The 17,096-nt window shown below is 47.8% G+C and overlaps 1 protein-coding gene across 2 annotated transcripts in view; it reads right to left on the bottom strand.

Annotated features, from left to right (window-relative positions):
- MYOM2 (myomesin 2) overlaps positions 1 to 4,823 on the bottom strand; it is an 88,694-nt gene extending 83,871 nt beyond the window's left edge. The window contains exons 1-2 of one of the 2 annotated variants that reach the window (XM_029226713.1): positions 4,795 to 4,823; positions 128 to 286 (exon numbers count right to left, since the gene is read on the bottom strand). In XM_029226713.1, coding sequence (XP_029082546.1) covers positions 128 to 187 — 60 coding nt within the window. In that variant the 5' untranslated portion in view covers positions 188 to 286; positions 4,795 to 4,823. Of the gene's footprint in view, positions 1 to 127; positions 699 to 4,794 lie in introns of those variants that run through there. The other variant, XM_029226714.1, reaches the window with a different exon arrangement.
- Between the last annotated feature and the right edge of the window lie 12,273 nt (positions 4,824 to 17,096).

Genomic DNA, 17,096 nt, shown 5'->3' with positions numbered 1-17,096 from the left:
CCCTGCCCCCCGGACCCTGCCCCCTGGACCCTGCCCCCCCGACCCTGCCCCTGGAGCACAACCATCCTGTGAGGCAGCTGCTCCACTGAGGCAGGCACGTCCTAGAGGAGCTCAGTAAATGACTCACCCAAGAGAAACCACAGAGCAGGATTTTAAACACCAGCTTCCTTTCTGGCCTCCTGTCCATGTTCTCAGCTGCTCCAAAGGGCAATCAGAATTTTCTCAGCCCTCTCAAACAATCCCACATTTTAGGCAATGAAGCAGCACCTCGAATGGTAAGCAAACCCTGCATATGAGAAACGAGAACCGTAGACCCGGACAACTCCATTAGGCCATCAGCCCCATCACTGGCCCTCCCTTTCAAGCCCTGGAAATGTGAGTACCACAAAGGAGGTACACTTGGAGAAATGTGCTTTGTCCTTCTCTCTCTCTTCAGAATGTCTTTCTTCCTAGACATGTGTGTCTGTGTGTTCCATATTTGGATTATACGGGAGAATGGTTTAAACCTCAAGAAAAGCACATGTCTAGATGAGAACTTTCTGAAAATGTTCGTTGTACGAGTGTGACCTTGTTCAGGAGATGAAACCACCCCCTTTTTAAAATATCTGTGTTCAAGAAAAAAGACTACAAAATGGAGAATTTCATCAGAGAACTGGAGTTTATTTTTTTAATAACATAGATTTTTTGGGTAACGTATCCTTTACTCTTTTTTTTAAAATTAATTTATTTCTTTTATTTATTTATTTTTGGCTGTGGTGGGTCTTTGTTGCTGCGCACGGGCTTTCTCTAGCTGTGGCGAGCGGGGGCTACTCTTCGTTGCGGTGCGTGGGCTTCTCATTGCAGTGGCTTCTCTTGCTGCGGAGCACGGGCTCTAGACACACGGGTTTTTGTAGCTGTGGCTCGCGAGCTCTAGACGCAGGCTCAGTAGTTGTGGCACACGGGCTTCGTTGCTCCGCGGCATGTGGGAACTTCCCGGACCAGGGCTCGAACCCGTGTTCCCTGCATTGGCAGGCGGATTCTTAACCACTGCACCACCAGGGAAGCCCTACTCTTTTTTTTTTTTTTTTTAAACAGACGTTTTTAGAGCAGTTTTAGGTTCACAGCAAAATGGAGTGGAAAGTATGGAGGTTTCCATCTACTCTGGTCCCCCCACATACACACCCGCCCCCATGACCAACACTCCACAACAGGGGTGCCTTTGTCACAATTATCACTCCAAGTCCTCTTACATTAGGGGTCCCTCTTGGTGTTGTACTTTCTATGGGTTTTGGCGAATGTATGACATTTATTCACAATACAGTATCATATAGAGTAGATTCATCCGCTAAAAATCCTCTGTGCTGTCTATTCATCCCTCCCCCCAACCCCTGGCAACCACTGATCTTTATACTGTCTCTACAGTTTTGCCTTTTCCAGAATGTCACACAGTTTGTGGACTTTTCAGGTTGGCTTCTTTCACTCAGTGATATGCATTTGAGGTTCCTCCATGACTTTTCATGGCTTGAAGTTTTATTTCTTCTCAGTGCTGAATAATATTCCATTGTCTGGATACACCACAGTTTATTTTATCCACTCACCTACTGAAGGACATCTTGGTTGCTTCCAAGTCTTAACAATTATGAATAAAGTTGCCATAAACTTCCCTGTGCAAACGTTTATGTGAGCATGAATTTTAACTCGTGAAACTTGTTTTCATGAGTTTTCCAACTCATCCAGCACCATCGCTGGATCATAGGGTAAGGGTATGTTTAGTTCTGTGAGAAGCTGCCCAGCTGTCTTCCAAAGTGGCTGTATTCCCACCTCTGCATCCCCGCCAGCAGTGACGAGAGTTCCCGTTGCTCCGCACCCTCACCAGCATTTGATGTTGTCAGTGCTCTGGGTTTTGGCCCTTCTAATAGGTGTGTAGTGGTATCTCCTTGTTTTAGTTTGCACTTCCCTGATGACATGTGATGTGGAGCATCCTCTCATATGCTACTTGCCATCTTTGTATCTTCTTTGGTGAAGTGTCTGTTCAAGTCTTTTGCCCAGTTTTTAATCAGGTTTTTCATTTTCTTTTGTTGATTTTTAATAGCCCTTTGTATATTTTGGATGAGTCCTTTATCAGATATGTCTTTGGCAAATCCTGCTCCCAGTCTGTGACTTGTCTGTTCATTGTCTTGACAGTGTTCTGCACAGAGCAGACATTTTTAATTTTCACCAAGTCCCACTGATCAATTATTTCTTTCATGAATCGTGTCTTTGGTGTTGTACCTAAAAAGTCATCGCCATGCTCAAAGTCATCTGGACTTTTCTCTTAGAATTTATTGTTTAAAAAGAATAAAACGAAAATTCTAGAACTGAAAAATCCAACTATAGAAATTAAGAACTTAATAAACATTTTTAACAACACTCCCTTTCTCTCCTCCGCTCCTAAGGCCAATATGCCCCCCTGTGCTGTGGACCCCATCCCTCTCATGTGGAATAATCTCCAGAGCTCATAGAGGGGTCAGGAACACTTTGTGAGCCCATCAGCCAGAAAGGAAAAGCTCACAGTTCACGGGACATGTGAAGAGGTCCTCAACAGGGCACTGACTAAGCAACACATCAAATTACCCTAAGGTAAGGCTGCTCTCACATCTCTATAAGCTCAAGAAGGAGGGAATGCATTGAACATGCTAAATAAAAACACAGACGGTATTGAGAAGATCCAAGTGAAACTTTTAGAAAGTTCCACGTCTGAGGTTTTTCAGGTACTGATGGGATTGACGGCACCTTACTTCAGAAACAAATATAGCTGAATACTGAAGATGCAACAATAGAACATATACAAGATAAAATACACAGAGAAAAAAGATGGGAAAAAATAAAAAGAGCCTCAGAGAGCGGCAGGACATCTTGAGGCAGGTGATAACACACATGGAATTCGGGTCCCCAAGGGATCGGGCTGGACAGAAGAAAATATTTGAAGAAATAACTTGCAAAATGTTCCTAAAACTGCTAAAGCTATAAACCCACAGACACAAGAAGCTCAACAAACATCAACTTCAAGAAACATGGATGAAACTATGCAAGTCATATCGGTATCCAAGTGATTAAAGTCAGTGACTAAGAGGAAAGCTTAAAAGCAAAAAGAGGAACAAGACATTTTCTGCAGAGGAATGAAGCTAGGAAGGAGTTTTCACGGAAACAATGCAAAGGACAGTATTCAGCCAAAAGAAGGAAAAAACCTTTCAGAAACGAAGGTGACCCCCGCCCATGCACACACACAGCCAGGGTGCTGTGAGTGGGAACCCCAGGAGACACCCCTGCCTCATACCCAGGGTGTCGGCCGAGGCCCGGGGGGCGCCTGGTCTCACCCTCCTGTCTGCTCAGGGTGTCCACGCTGTCGCCCCGCAGCCGCATCACTACCCGAACGTCCTTCCAGCGTCCTCCAGCCGTGGGAACAGGGCCCCCAGCCCCACACGCGCTCCAGCTGCAGCCTCGCCCTCCTGGCCTGGTTCCCAACCTGCACATGCTCGCATTCCCCGTTTATCCCCTTTCCATTCGTCCTTTGGCCTCTTCCAATCCACCTTCTGTTCCCATCACATCACTCACCAAAATAGCTCTGTCACCCATGACCCCGTGTCACCACCTCCAAGGGACGTGTCTGCTCTCAGGTTCCTCAACCTCCGGCCACCGTCTGACCCCTACGGCCACCTCCCTCCCAAGACATGCGATCCCACCGTGAGATGTCAAAGCTGCCCCAGGGCACTGCTCACGGCCCCTTCTCTTCCCAACTGGTCCCCCTCCCCTTACCCTTCCGAGGCTCCACCTGGAAGCAGGTGCCTCCCCGGGCGGGGGGCGCCCAGAGTCTGTGTCCAGCTGCCCTCCCTCCCCCATCGGAAGCGTAGATGGAACCTTACACTCAACAAGGCGAAGACTGAACTCGGGCCCCCTCCTGCTGCCCCGTCTCCGTGTCCAGCGGTCCCCACCCCACGAGCAGCACGAGGCAGGGAGCACGGGCGCCTCCCCCAGGCCCTTCTGATCCTGCACAGTCTTCCTCCTGGACACCCTCAGTCCCGCCACCTCGGACCCCCTCCAGGGCCATCGCCCCAGGCCGTTGGGACCGGCTCCTGCTGAACGGCGACAGCCTCTCTCCGCGCCCGTCCTGGCTCCTCTGACGCGTACTCTCCAGACCACGACCAAATAAATGTCTCAATAGGCAAATCGGAGCAGTCACCCCACGCCCCTCAGAGCCCTTATGTCTTAATCTAAAGACCAGCACCTTGACGTCTGAGCCCCGCCCACAGGGTCCTGGCTGGAAGGCTCCAGGTTGGTTGCACGGCCTCCCTCTTTCCACTCAGGTAACCCCGGTTCAGACCTCATCTCGAGCACCCATTTTTCAGGCGCCTTTTCCGAGCCCAGTCTGAGTGGGGTTCCTCCGTTACGTCCTCCCCAGGGCCCTCGCTAAGACTGGTACCCGCGCATGCGCACTGACTCGGGCGCCGGTCGGGCTTGCCCATCTCACCGGCAGGGTTCTGAGCACCGGGTGCTCTGCTGGCCATGAAAATACAGGGGCTCAGCTCCAAACCCACTCAAAAAACACTCTCAACAAAGAAGAGCTTCCTATTGAATATACCAAACTAGTTAATGTGCCTCCTTCACTGTGAGCAAGAAACTGTGTGGTGACCCGACCAGTGTGCTCGTCCCAACATCAAAGCAACCGGGTGGCCTGGAGCATTTCTCAGCGTCTCTGTAATGGAGCCCGAAGTTTTTCCATCTTTTGTAAATCAAAACTAATCCTAGGAAACCTGGCCCCAGCTCTCGGCCTTGTACCTTGCAGGTATCATGTGCGCATTCTCTTCCGTGTCACCTTCGTCGCACTCCTCACCGAGATGGGGGTGCCGGGAGCCCCCAGGGCCATGGGTGACGTGCAGCCCAGCTCACCCGGGGTCAGATGTCTCCCAACTCGTGAGGTTCATCTGGACCAGACAGAGGATAAAAATTGTCTTAGCAGAGGAGAGACCCAAAGAGGCTACGAAAACCCATGTGGGAGAGGAAAGGCTGACGTTGAAGTGGCTTATAGTTGTCAAGGCAACCACAGATGTCTACATCTTGGCAACGTTCAGGATTACAATGCGATCCTTAATGCAATATTCACGGCTGTGTTTTAAAACTCCGAGAACTGCCACCTGACTGTTAGAACTGTACCCTGTAGGCCTTTCTTCTAAACCAACTGTCCCCAACGGCCAAGGACTGGTGCAGAGACAGGAGCTGGTTTAGATCTGGACTCTCACTTTGACCAGATCGTGCCTGGCCCATCGTACAAGCTCAACAATATATTTTTACTAAATGAGAAAGCATGGCCTTTATCCTGTAGACGCTATTTACGGGTTCCTGTGTACAGCTATGGCCCTCAATTAATGGGAAATTTATCTCTACCCTGTCATTAAATAATCATAGCAAGGGCAGAGGAGGTAAGACGTGGCCAGAGGGCCCTGAGCTGTTGTCAAGGGCACTGGCTCCGGGCCTGGTTTTCCTGTTTGTTAATCTGTTGCTGAAGCTGCGTGCCTTGGGCAGACTCTCTCCACCCTCCCAGGCCTTGGCTTCCCCACTGGGAAAGTGAGACTTAAATTAGATGATCCTTGTCTAAGCCCAGATACGCTATGATTTCAGTCCTGAGCGATCACGCCAGAAGAGAGCCTCACCCACTCCAACACGGTCGCCAGCGGCCTGGCCCAGAATAGGATCCAGGAAACAGGAACCAGAGCACAGGATGGTCCTGCCAAGAGGATTCTGACAGCGCTTAATGGCTTAAAGATCACCAACAACACGACGAGCCAGGTGCTTGTAAACTAGAGGCTGTCATAAAACAAAGGCGGGTGGAAAGTGCAGGCGTGAGTTCAGCTGGCAGGGACCACCTGTCCTGTGCACAGCAGGAGACAGACCGCGTGCCCCTGGGCTCCGGGGGGCTGCACGCGGTGAGGACAGAGACAGGCCCAAGGCCAGCCCACGGAGGATGCTCAGAACCAGACAGAACATCCCGTCCGGCCCTCACTTCACCCTATAAACTCAGAAACTGAGGCCCAAAAAGGTTAAAAAAAGTTGGCAGGGTCACATGCCTTGCATGGGTTTGAACTAAAATTCAAATAGCTTTATTTTCAGGCCCTCATGATTTAGCCTCCAGGGAGGAGTTGGTTCCCACAGTGGGTGTGTGAGGCCAGGTCAAGGTCAAGGTGACGGCCACGACCAGTTCAGCAAGTGACTTGGGCCACGACCCACTCAGGGAAGCCACAGCCAGGGTGAGTTATGGGGTGATCCACACACAGGTCAAGTCTGCTGAGGGGCCAGGCCCACAGGACGCATCCAAACATGGGCTCTGAGGTCCAATTCTTTTTTTTTTTTATTCAAGTATAATTGACGTACAATGTGACATGTTACAGGTGTACAGTATAGTAATTCACAATTTTTAAAGGTTACACTCCATTTATAGTTATTATAAAATATAGGCTGTATTCCCTGTGCTGTACAGTCTATCCTTGCAGTTTATTTTATACCTAATAGCCTGTACCTCTTACTCCCCTCTCTGTATATTGCCCCTTCCCCCTTCCCTCTCCCCGCTGGTAACCACTAGTTTGTTGTCTACATCTGTGAGTCTGCTTCTTTTTTGTCATATTCACTAGTTTGTTTTTAGATTCCACATATAACTGACATCGTACGGTATTTGTCTTTCTCTATCTGACTTATTTCACTTAGCATAATGCCCTCCTAGCCCACCCATGTTGCTGCAAATGACAAAATGTCATTTGTTTATATGGCTCAGAAGTATTCCATTGTATATATAGGTACCACATCTTCTTTATCCATTCATCTGACGATGGACACTTAGGTTGCTTCCATATCATGGCAATTGTAAATAATGCTGCTATAAACATCTTTTCTAATTAGTATTTTCATTTTTTTTGGATGTATACCCGGGAGTGAGATTGCTGGGTCATATGGTAGTTCTATTTTAAGTTTTTAAAGGAAGCTCCACACTGTTCTCCATAGTGTCTGCACCAATTTACATTGCCACCAGCAGTGCACAAGGGTTCCCTTTTGTCCACACCCTCGCCAACGTGTGTTATTTGTGTTCTTTTTGACGATGGCCATTCTGACAGATGTGAGGTTATCTCTCACGGTGGTTTTGATTTGCATTTTAAGGTCCAGTCTTCCTAAGCACGTGGAGGTCAGGAGCAGGCTCTAGAATCCAGTGCGGCTCGGTTCTCACCTCCTTGTTCCTGAGAGCAGACACAGTCAGGGCTGAGAACCAGGGTGACATCTGGGCCCAGAGACCTGCTCTGACAATAACTAGGCGTTTGAACAAGACAAGGCCTGGAAAACCACAACGATTTTCCCCAGGATGTTCAATTCTGTGTTTACTTGAAATCAAGAATATGTTTGTGTTGGCTCCCCAGGCTTCCTGGAAAACCCCAGATTCTCCCATTCACAGCCATGTGTCCACAACTCTGTTATAATGAAGGACCTTACAACTTATCAGCCAGGCTGAAACCATATATGGAATCTAAGAGAAAAAAAAAATGTCATGAAGAACCTAGGGGTAAGATGGGAATAAAGACACAGACCTAGTAGAGAATGGACTTGAGGATATGGGGAAGGGGAAGGGTAAGCTGGGACAAAGTGAGAGAGTGGCATGGACATATATACACTACCAAACGTAAAATAGCTAGCTAGTGGGAAGCAGCCACATAGCACAGGGAGATCAGCTCGGTGCTCTGTGACCACCTACAGGGGTGGGATAGAGAGGGTGGGATGGAGACGCAAGAGGGAGGGGATATGGGGATATATGTATATGTATGGCTGATTCACTTTGTTATACAGCAGAAACTAACACATCATTGTAAAGCAATGATACTCCAATAAAGATGTTAAAAAATAAAAGAGAGCAATGACCATAAAAGACACTCTGAGACAACAGGCATGTACCTACTGTCACCTGGGGAGTCCGATTTCATGTGTCACCCGGACGGGGCTGAGGGATGCTGGGAGAGCTGGGAAAACGGTATTTCTGGGGGCGTCTGGGTGGGTGTGTCTGGAAGAGATCAGCATTTGAGGTAGTAACTGAGTAAGACCACCCTCCCCAGTGTGGGCGGCTTCATCCAGTCCTTTGAGGTCCTTCATAGAACACACGGGTGTAGGAAGGGACAACGCTCTCTCTCTTCTTGAGCTGGGACGTCCATCTCCTTCTGCCCTCAGACGTCGGGGCCCCTGGTTCTCGGAAACTGCACTTGGACCAAGTCCCACCACCGGCTGTCCTGGTCCCCAGCTTGCAGACGGCTGATGGTGGGGGCGGGGAGCTTCTTGGGCTCTGTAACCCCACGGGCCACTTCCTATAATAAACCGCCCCTTGTGCCCGTCTGTCCATCCGTCTGTCCTCTGGAGGACCCTGACTACCACACCCTCACTACAACCAGCATGAGCCCAGCCCCACGGATGGGGAAGTCGTTACCTCACATCTTGGGGAAGCAGAACCGTTTGGGGGCCCAGATGTACTTCATAAAAAGTGAAACACTCGAGAGGCGCTCTCTCTGTGAGGATGACTTTTTTCCTCCAAAAGACTAGTATTTTTCCTTCGGGTCTGATTAAAAGCTGAGCTCACAGGGTTTTGCTATTTTCCCCATGAGCGCTGCACTTTCTTTTTTTCATGCTCATGAGGAGCTTTCACAGAATCATCTCACTTGATTTGAGTGTTACGTTGTCCTCCTTCTTTAAAAGATTCCTTTTCTCATACAGACTATTTTACTTGGAGAAGACGAGAAAAAAATGTACAGATGATGCCCCCAGTGGTAAAGTATCCTAAGTTCATGGAACGGTTATTTACATAAAATTCTAATTTCAGCCAATTAGGTATAAAACTGCAGACCTAGGGCCTGCAGCAGGCCTAGGGCCTAAAAGTACTCAATTATTCATAAATTAAAAGATGACCTTCCGGGTTTCCCTGGTGGCGCATGGTTGAGAGTCCGCCTGCCGATGCAGGGGACGCGGGTTCGTGCCCCGGTCCGGGAAGATCCCACATGCCGCGGAGCGGCTGGGCCCGTGAGCCATGGCCGCTGAGCCTGCGCGTCCGGAGCCTGTGCTCCGCAACGGGAGAGGCCACAACAGTGAGAGGCCCGCGTACCACAAAAAAAAAAAAAAAAAGATAACCTTCCTGAGTTGAATTTGGCACTGATTTTAGAAATTTGAGCAAATTATTTTCAATAATGCACATAAATAAGGCTATTATTATTCTTCCCCAGGAGAGGCAGAAACTGTGTCTCATTTTCTTTTTATTTTAAACAACTATTCCTGGGGCTGGCATAGAATAGACACATGATAAATACTCCTTATTTGATTGTTTGAAAGAAAATTAAATGAACTGACCTAAGAGATGTGGTCCAGTCAGGAGTGGAACCTGCTTTAATGCTGTGAAAAGTAAAGATACAAGTGTCAACTCTTGACTTTTTTGACGTACAAATGAAATGATGTTAAAGTATCAAAAATTAACAATATATAAACATTGATTATTATTATTACCCCATTCTAGTTTTGTAATTCAGCGTTACATTTTATTATGAATTGTCTGCAGATTATCAAGTAGTCCTTTAGCCCAAAGTTTCTTGAACATTTTAGTCAAACTTTTTGGACCCCTGTGTGCCCTTAAAAATATCCCAAACAGCTTTTACTTATGTGGGTTATATATCTACCTACATGTACCACACTAGAAATTTTAATTCACTTTAAGGTAACAAAACCTAACCCATTTTATGTTAACACAAATAACATATTTATGAAAAATAACTGTATTTTTGAAAACAAAAAAATAGGTAGAGTGGCTCTCTTTTATGTTTTTACAAATCTCTCTGACGTTTGGTTTAAGAAAAGACAGCTGAGGGTGTGTTTCTGCATTCAATTTGTTGCAGTCCAATTCTTGGCTGAAATGTGTGGGAAAGATCCAGTCTCACGTTGACAGACAGTTTAAGACTGCGTGGATCTTAGCAGCCTTTTCAGAAGTGAATAGTGTTTTCTTTTACTGCAAACACCATCTGGTAATTTCTTAAAGATTAGTTGCAATGTGAAATCCGAAACCATAGCAATGACTTTTACACGCCTGTTACGTTACATCCTTTGGCCTCTCTTGCAGCTTCGATGCGCCTTCTACCCATGGACGATTTGTAACATCCTGTGTTGGCCACTGGAAAATAAGACTTCACTGAATTTACACAGAATCTTCCAAATCCCATCATACGGTAGCAAAAACTCACACTGTCGATATAGCCACCGACCTCATCAGTATTATGAAAATGATTCTTGACACCCAGACTCTGTAAGCGGGCATCAGAAACTTCCAGGCCACTCGGGACCACATTCAGAAGTGCCGTTTTAGCCTCTGCTGAAGCTGCGAACCTTCCAGGCTTTGGAAATCCTGACAAAGTGACTATTCAACGTACGGCCACTAGAGGGCGCACAAAACTGGCAGAACCATCAAAAATGGATTCATACCAATTTCTTTAAGAAGAAATTCAAAAGCGTTTTATAAGAGAGAGGAAAAACACCATAAGCAAATTTAAATAATTATATTACCAATAGTCTTTTGCAATTTTGAAAAAAAGTTACATTAATCCTAACTTGGTTCCAGCTAGTCACAGTAGTTGTGTCAGAAACACATCAGTGTAAAAGCTCCAAGCTGAGTAACGGCAGGTTAGTTATTTGTAGTAACTCTTATACTGAAAGTAAGCCTTTAAAAATCTGAGGGTGTGTGTGTGTGTGTGTGCACGCGCGTCTGTGTGTACACACTGGGACATTCAATTTTATGTGTTAACTTGGCTAGGCCGTGGCACCCAGATGTTTGGTCAAACACCCACGTAGCTGTTCCTGTGAAGGTATTTTTTGGATGGGATTAACATTTAAATCAGTGAACTCTGAGTGAAGCCGATTATCCTCCGTGATGTGAGTGGGTGGGCCTCGTCCAATCAGTTGAAGGCCTTGATAGAAAAAGACCAAGGTCCCCATAAACACGGGGTCCGCCAGCAGACCCCCTTCAGGCTCGAACTACAGCTCCCCCCTGGTCTCCAGCCTGCCGCCTGCCCTCCAGATTCTGGACGTGCCGGCCCCACAGTCGTGCAAGCCAGTTTCAGTCTCTCTCTAGCTCGGTTTTTACACTGATTTTATGTGTTACATCCTGTTGGTTCTGCTTCTCTGGAGAACCCTGCCAAGCACACACATGCACACACGTGCACAGACACACAGGCCGACGAGGAATTCCACAAGGAACAGCAGCCTGAAGCGGAGGGAATAAGGAAGCCCCGTCCATGACGGCTGGTCACACGTAACTGTCATTTGACAGCCTCACGTAGAAGGCAGAAATCAAAATCCCACGTCCGGAATGAGGTGAGGAATCCAGTAGGCGACCCCCCAGGAGCTCCCCAGGGACCCCCTCAGGATGGGGACACGGTGGGTGCAATAGTACAGCCTCAGGTCAGGTCCCGTGTACCCTCCGGAGGACAGTAAGCCCTGACCTTGGCTAAAGGGAGTCCCACCCACCCACCCGATGCCCCGCAGACGTAAATGTAAATAACATCCGAAAAAGGGCATCTCATCTGTGGGGAAAATTATTCCTCCAAATACAATGACTAGTATCTTGTCAAAGATAAAGTAATGTCCGTGAAAACTACCGACGAAAACAGATCCACAGAGACTTCACTTATGGCCACCGTCGGGCAGACTGTAACAAAAACGCTACAGCCTCAGCCGTCAGGGAAACGCAGACCAAAACACAGCGAGGTGGCCCTTCACCCCCTCTACGGCAGTGAGCAGGACAGACGGGGACAGGCCGGGGGGCCCCGAGGAGGAATTTCAGTGATGCACCCACGTTGGCGAACAGTCTGGCCGCGCCTCAAAGCATCTGACACAGAGACGCTGGGTGAAAGGATCACGTGTCCATAGGACACTGGGATCCCAGCATCCCCAGAAGCATTCCTCATAATATCCAAAAGAGTGGAAACAACTAACTGATTCATGGATAAAACAAAATGTGGTCTAATCACAAAGACCACATGTTGTGTGATCCCATTTTATGAAACGTCCAGAACAGGCAAATCCACAGAGGCTGAAAGTAGATTCGTGGTCGTCTGGGGCTGAGAGATTGAGGAAGAATGGTACAGGGTCCCTTCTGGGGTGATGCAGATGTCCTAAAATGGACTGTGATGGTTGCACAACCCTGTAACTATACTAAAAGCCATTGCATTTTATACTGTAAATGGGTGAATTGTATGGTATGTGAATTATGTCTCAACAAAGCTACAGTAGAGTGAAAAAATATGTGAAAATGTTGAAATAAGTAAGAGACAATCCTGAAGATATCTAAGATAACAGGAAAACATATCAGATTTTAAAAACAACTAAATAGAGCTTTTAGAAATAAAAATTAAATGACCAAAATCAAAAACACAATGGATGGATTTTACTGCAGAGTTGGCACAAAAATATAAATATGTGGCATTTAAATCAGAATAAATTATCCAGAGGCAAAAATTAGAGAGTGACACGGAGATGACAGATGCAGACAGTGGAATTTTTCCAGAATGGATGAAAAATACCAATCCTCAGGCCCCAGGCTACTAACATATCCCAAGAAGATTCAATGGTAGAAATCCACACCCAAACTGATCATAAGGAAACTGCAGAAAACCAGATACAAATTAAATCCTATCAGAAGGCAGAGGAAAAGAAGGGATTTCCTCAGTCATGACGTGTGGGAATGAGCTGACCTCTGACCAGCCACAAGGCCAAACGGCAACCACGGTGCACAGAGAGCACACAGCCACCAACTTAAAGCTCCACAGCCAGAGACGTGATCTTTCAAGAATGAGGCAATGTCAATGGTATTTTCAGACAAAGAGAAAGTAAGACATTTTGCCACCAGCAGAAAATACTAAAGGACGCAATTCAGGCAGAAGGAGCACAGCCGGAAGAAAAGTCTACAGGACAAAAATACATAAGGGACGGAGAAAGTAAGAAATGGTCCCAACTCTACATAAACGAACATCCATCAAATTCATGGAAATTTTTTTAAATTGGGATGAATTTTTAAGACTTTCATGACATCCTAATGGGGTATTTATGAGGAATGGCCCATACAACTGGAATTTACCTCATTGGCAGGACATATTTATTTTAGAAAAATTAGGGAAAACTGCTCGGGGCATGCATGACCCAGGGCTGTGTATTGCTTCAGGCCAAGTTCAGCGGCCTTTAAGCCAAAATGGCTTTTACATTTTTAAAGGGATGTTAAAACAAAACAAACAAAAACAAAGAAGGCTATGTCACAAAGACCAGTAGGTCCACCAAACTTAAAATACTTATTCTCTGGCCCTTTACAGACAAAGCTGGCTGACTGCTGGTCCAGATCATCTAAGTTATAGGATGGTGTTTTTTTCTTTCCTGTCGTAGATTCAAAAAGTTAATTAAAAGAGCAGTTTGTTGTCCTCAGGTGGAGAAAATGTGTAAAGTGTGCTGGGGGTAAGCGGTAGGAAGTCGACTTATGAATTAACCCCCCAGGCGCCCATGCTGACCTGCCACCTGAAAGGGGTGTCCTCAGACCCCTGTCGGGTAGGCAGCCAATCGGCATCACCATTCGCCTCACGCTTCTGGCCCTCGTGCCGGAAAGCACAGCTTTCCAATCTTAAGTGACACACAGAAAGTCTATTGTGCAGGACTTCCCTGGGCGCAGTGGTTAAGAATCCACCTGCCAGTGCAGGGGACACGGGTTCGATCCCTGGTCCAGGAAGATCCCACATGCCATGGAGCAACTAAGCCTGTGCGCCACAACTACTGAGCCTGCGCTCTAGAGCCCGTGAGCCACAACTACTGGAGCCCACGTGCCACAGCTACTGAGCCCATGAGCCACAACTACTGAAGCCCGGGCGCCTAGAGCCCATGCTCCGCAACAAGAGAAGCCACCCCAGTGAGAAGCCCGCGCACCACAACGAAGAGTAGCCCCCGCTCGCCGCAACTAGAGAAAGCCTGTGCGCAGCAACGAGGACCCAATGCAGCCAAAAAAAAAAAAAAAAAAGTCTGTCGTGCAATCAAGCAAAGTCTAGAATCACAATGACCAAGGTGTGTGGATTCAGCGTGAGTGTGATGCTTTCACTCTTCCTAAGTCAAGTGTGGAGGATGAAGTCATGGGAACTGGGTGACTTACCTCCCAAAAGTTTTCTTCTCCAAATAAATGGGAAAACCAATGATGACTTAATGGCAGCCCAGAATCTGTATGTATGGATTTACATTTGAAAATACAAATGAAGCGTTTTAGAGGTAAACCCTTCTAAAAACATTTGAGGGTGTGACGGAAGAATGCAGTATAAACTCTAGAGACAGTCTCTGTATAGCCAACCTGGGGGCATCACCTTTCAAGTGACAAGTCAGCATTGGCTCCTGGGGTTTTAATTAGTGCCTCAACCCCTGCCACATACGCCAGCTCTCACCACACACTCCCTTTGCCTGAGAGAAACACTACATCCCAGGCACTAGCAGGGAAAGAAGGATCTAGAATATTCATTCTTCTTTCTTCTCTCCAACAATGTCAGTTCAATTCGTGTTTGTTGCATTCCTCTATCAAGCAACCTAATTTTCAACCACGTCAAATATTTACGTGAAGAACATTAGCTGGTGTGTTAGCTGGGAGTTTCGGGATAATTAGCTCAGAATGATCTATAACATTCGTAGTATTTACCCCGCTACTTCAGACAGTCCAGGACCCCATGCCCGCTGGAGGGCTCCGTGTCCCAGCGCTTACTTATTCTTGCAAACAAAGAAGAAACTGGGTTTGTGTGCTAGGTTTTCCCGCCAGCAAAATTCTGTGTTGAAATAGTTGACCCATACCAGCTGGTGTACCCAAGACACTACATAATTTTTTTTTTTTTTTTTTTTGCAAAAACATAACTGTGCTCCCGGAAAGGCGGTGACATTTCAAAATCCAGCCCTCTCTCTGGTGCAGGCTGCACAGGATCCCAGAGAGAGAAAATGGCCCTAAAGATGTAGTCCGGCCCCTCCTGGCACAGACTAGGAGGCTGACGTCCTCAGGAACGAACCCGGCTCACCCAGAGCCCGTGGTACCCACATCCGCTGCCCCGAAGGTCCCCATCACTTCTCTGGGTCAGCTTCCGGGAAACCCAAAGGGACGGTGTGCCAGCTTCCTTGGGCCAAGTTCCTCCGTGAGTCTTTATCCTATGACCGCCTGTCATTTGCCTTTTAAATTAAAGAATGGCCGCCACATGTAAACCTTTTCCCTCGAGAGAGAAGGATGCTCCAGAAATATACCTACGGGAATATTCGCTTACTTAACTTTCAACATGATTTGAAATTTTGAAGAGAAGGATGTTGGGTTAACACAGATGAACAAATCCAGTGCGTGAGGGGGCCAGGCCCTCTGCTGGGGATTAGCCATTTCAGACAAAATGTGCATTACTTCTGAAAAATCGTCTGCCAGGGCCAGAGAGGCCCGTGAAAGGAAGGGCCCAGGACACGGGGGTGTGTAACGAAGAGGACGTGGGCCTGACCGGCCCCCTGGAAACCACGTGGGCCCTTCCGAAGCCCACACCTGTCCACCAGCCCCTGCTACTGTGCACCCACTATGTGCGGGCACTGTTCACATTTGTGGTCAAAACACCAGAGGTCACAGTAAGACAGGACCCAGAGAGTTCACACAAACATGCTGGCTGGTGGTCTGCACTGCGGGGAAGCAGAGCAGGGAAGGGGCCCGGAGCCCGGCCGGCTTGCGGGCTTGGAGAAGCAGCTGGAGAAGCATCTCGTCAGAAGGAGATACTGTCGGATAAATTAGACAGAGGCATCACTTCCTCAGTATTCCATGAACTTGTGGTTGCCAAATGGGAACACTTCCTCAAGTGTTCTGCTTAGGTTCCTAATTTTTTATATTATAAATCCTGGATACAATTTTTCTAGCCTCCTTAATAACTGTGGGCTGCTATGTGGGATTTTCCAAAAGGCCCCTATTGATAGCAGGAAGCCACGTTTGTTCACTCCTGAGGGTGACTTTCACACACCGTGGTGGGCACACACGAAGGAGCCTATCGTGTGTCGTGTTATTAACAGAATGTGTGTCCCTGGAGGATTTAACTCGTCGTAGGGCGTGTGTCACCTTTGAAAATAGAGATGCATCTCTATTCTCTAATTAACAAGCATTTATTGTGTGGGTGCACTTTATGTCACGTGTACATAAAAGGGTTTCGAAAGTATCTTACATGCCCTGATCTATGTTATAGTAGCTGTAACGTCATTGAAAACATTTGGCCCTTTCCCCAATTCAACGTCCTGAGTATTCAGTTCACACTTGGCTCTAAAGTGTAATGTCTCCCGTTGTCCAGCAGATGGTGGTATTGGACGCAGCGCTGCCCATCACGGCCTGGGACGCGGGGCCTGGAGTTCTAGACAGACCCCCGGAGGCCCCAGAATCGTCCCATCCGGCGGAGGAGGCCCGAGCATTTTCCCCCTGCTTGTTCTGGGGCGAGAATCCAGGCTCACAAATGCAGGGGGTGCAGTGGACTCGAGGTGTGGTGAGCTCTGGCCAAAACTGGAGCGGACAGAAAAAAACGCTTTCTCCCACTTAAAGTCAGGTGAGGTACCAAGGACATGCGGGTTTATACAGAGACTGCACATGGAATTCGAAACGGAAAGGTATAAATTATCTCTCTAAATAGAACAGCAGCAGTGGGACCGGCTGCGCCGGGTGGGCACCGTCCACCGGCTTCTTCGCCCGGGTTCTCTCTCCACCTCCAGGGCTGCATCTGCCAGGTCAAACGTATTTGCCTCTGTGATGGTTGGTTTCATGTGTCGACTCCACGGGGCCCAGGGCTGCCCTGATTTCTGAGTAAACATCATTTCTGGGTGTGTCTGGTGGCATCCCCCCATCCACTGTGGGCCCGAACAGAACCAAAAGACAAAGTGGGGCACAGGCACTCTCTCTGCCTTTCTGCTTGAGCCCAACATCTGTCCCGGGCACTCCTGGCTCCCAGGCCCTCAGACTCGGACTGGGGTCTACACAGCAGCCCTCCAGCTCTCAGGCCTCAAGCTGCCCCCTCGGC

Source organism: Monodon monoceros, unplaced genomic scaffold (assembly GCF_005190385.1).
Source record: "Monodon monoceros isolate NGI ecotype Baffin Bay Population unplaced genomic scaffold, NGI_Narwhal_1 Super_Scaffold_17, whole genome shotgun sequence".
Lineage (NCBI taxonomy): Eukaryota > Metazoa > Chordata > Mammalia > Artiodactyla > Monodontidae > Monodon > Monodon monoceros.
The sequence above is the reverse complement of the archived record's forward strand: the minus strand, read 5'-3'. Positions and strand labels throughout refer to the sequence as shown.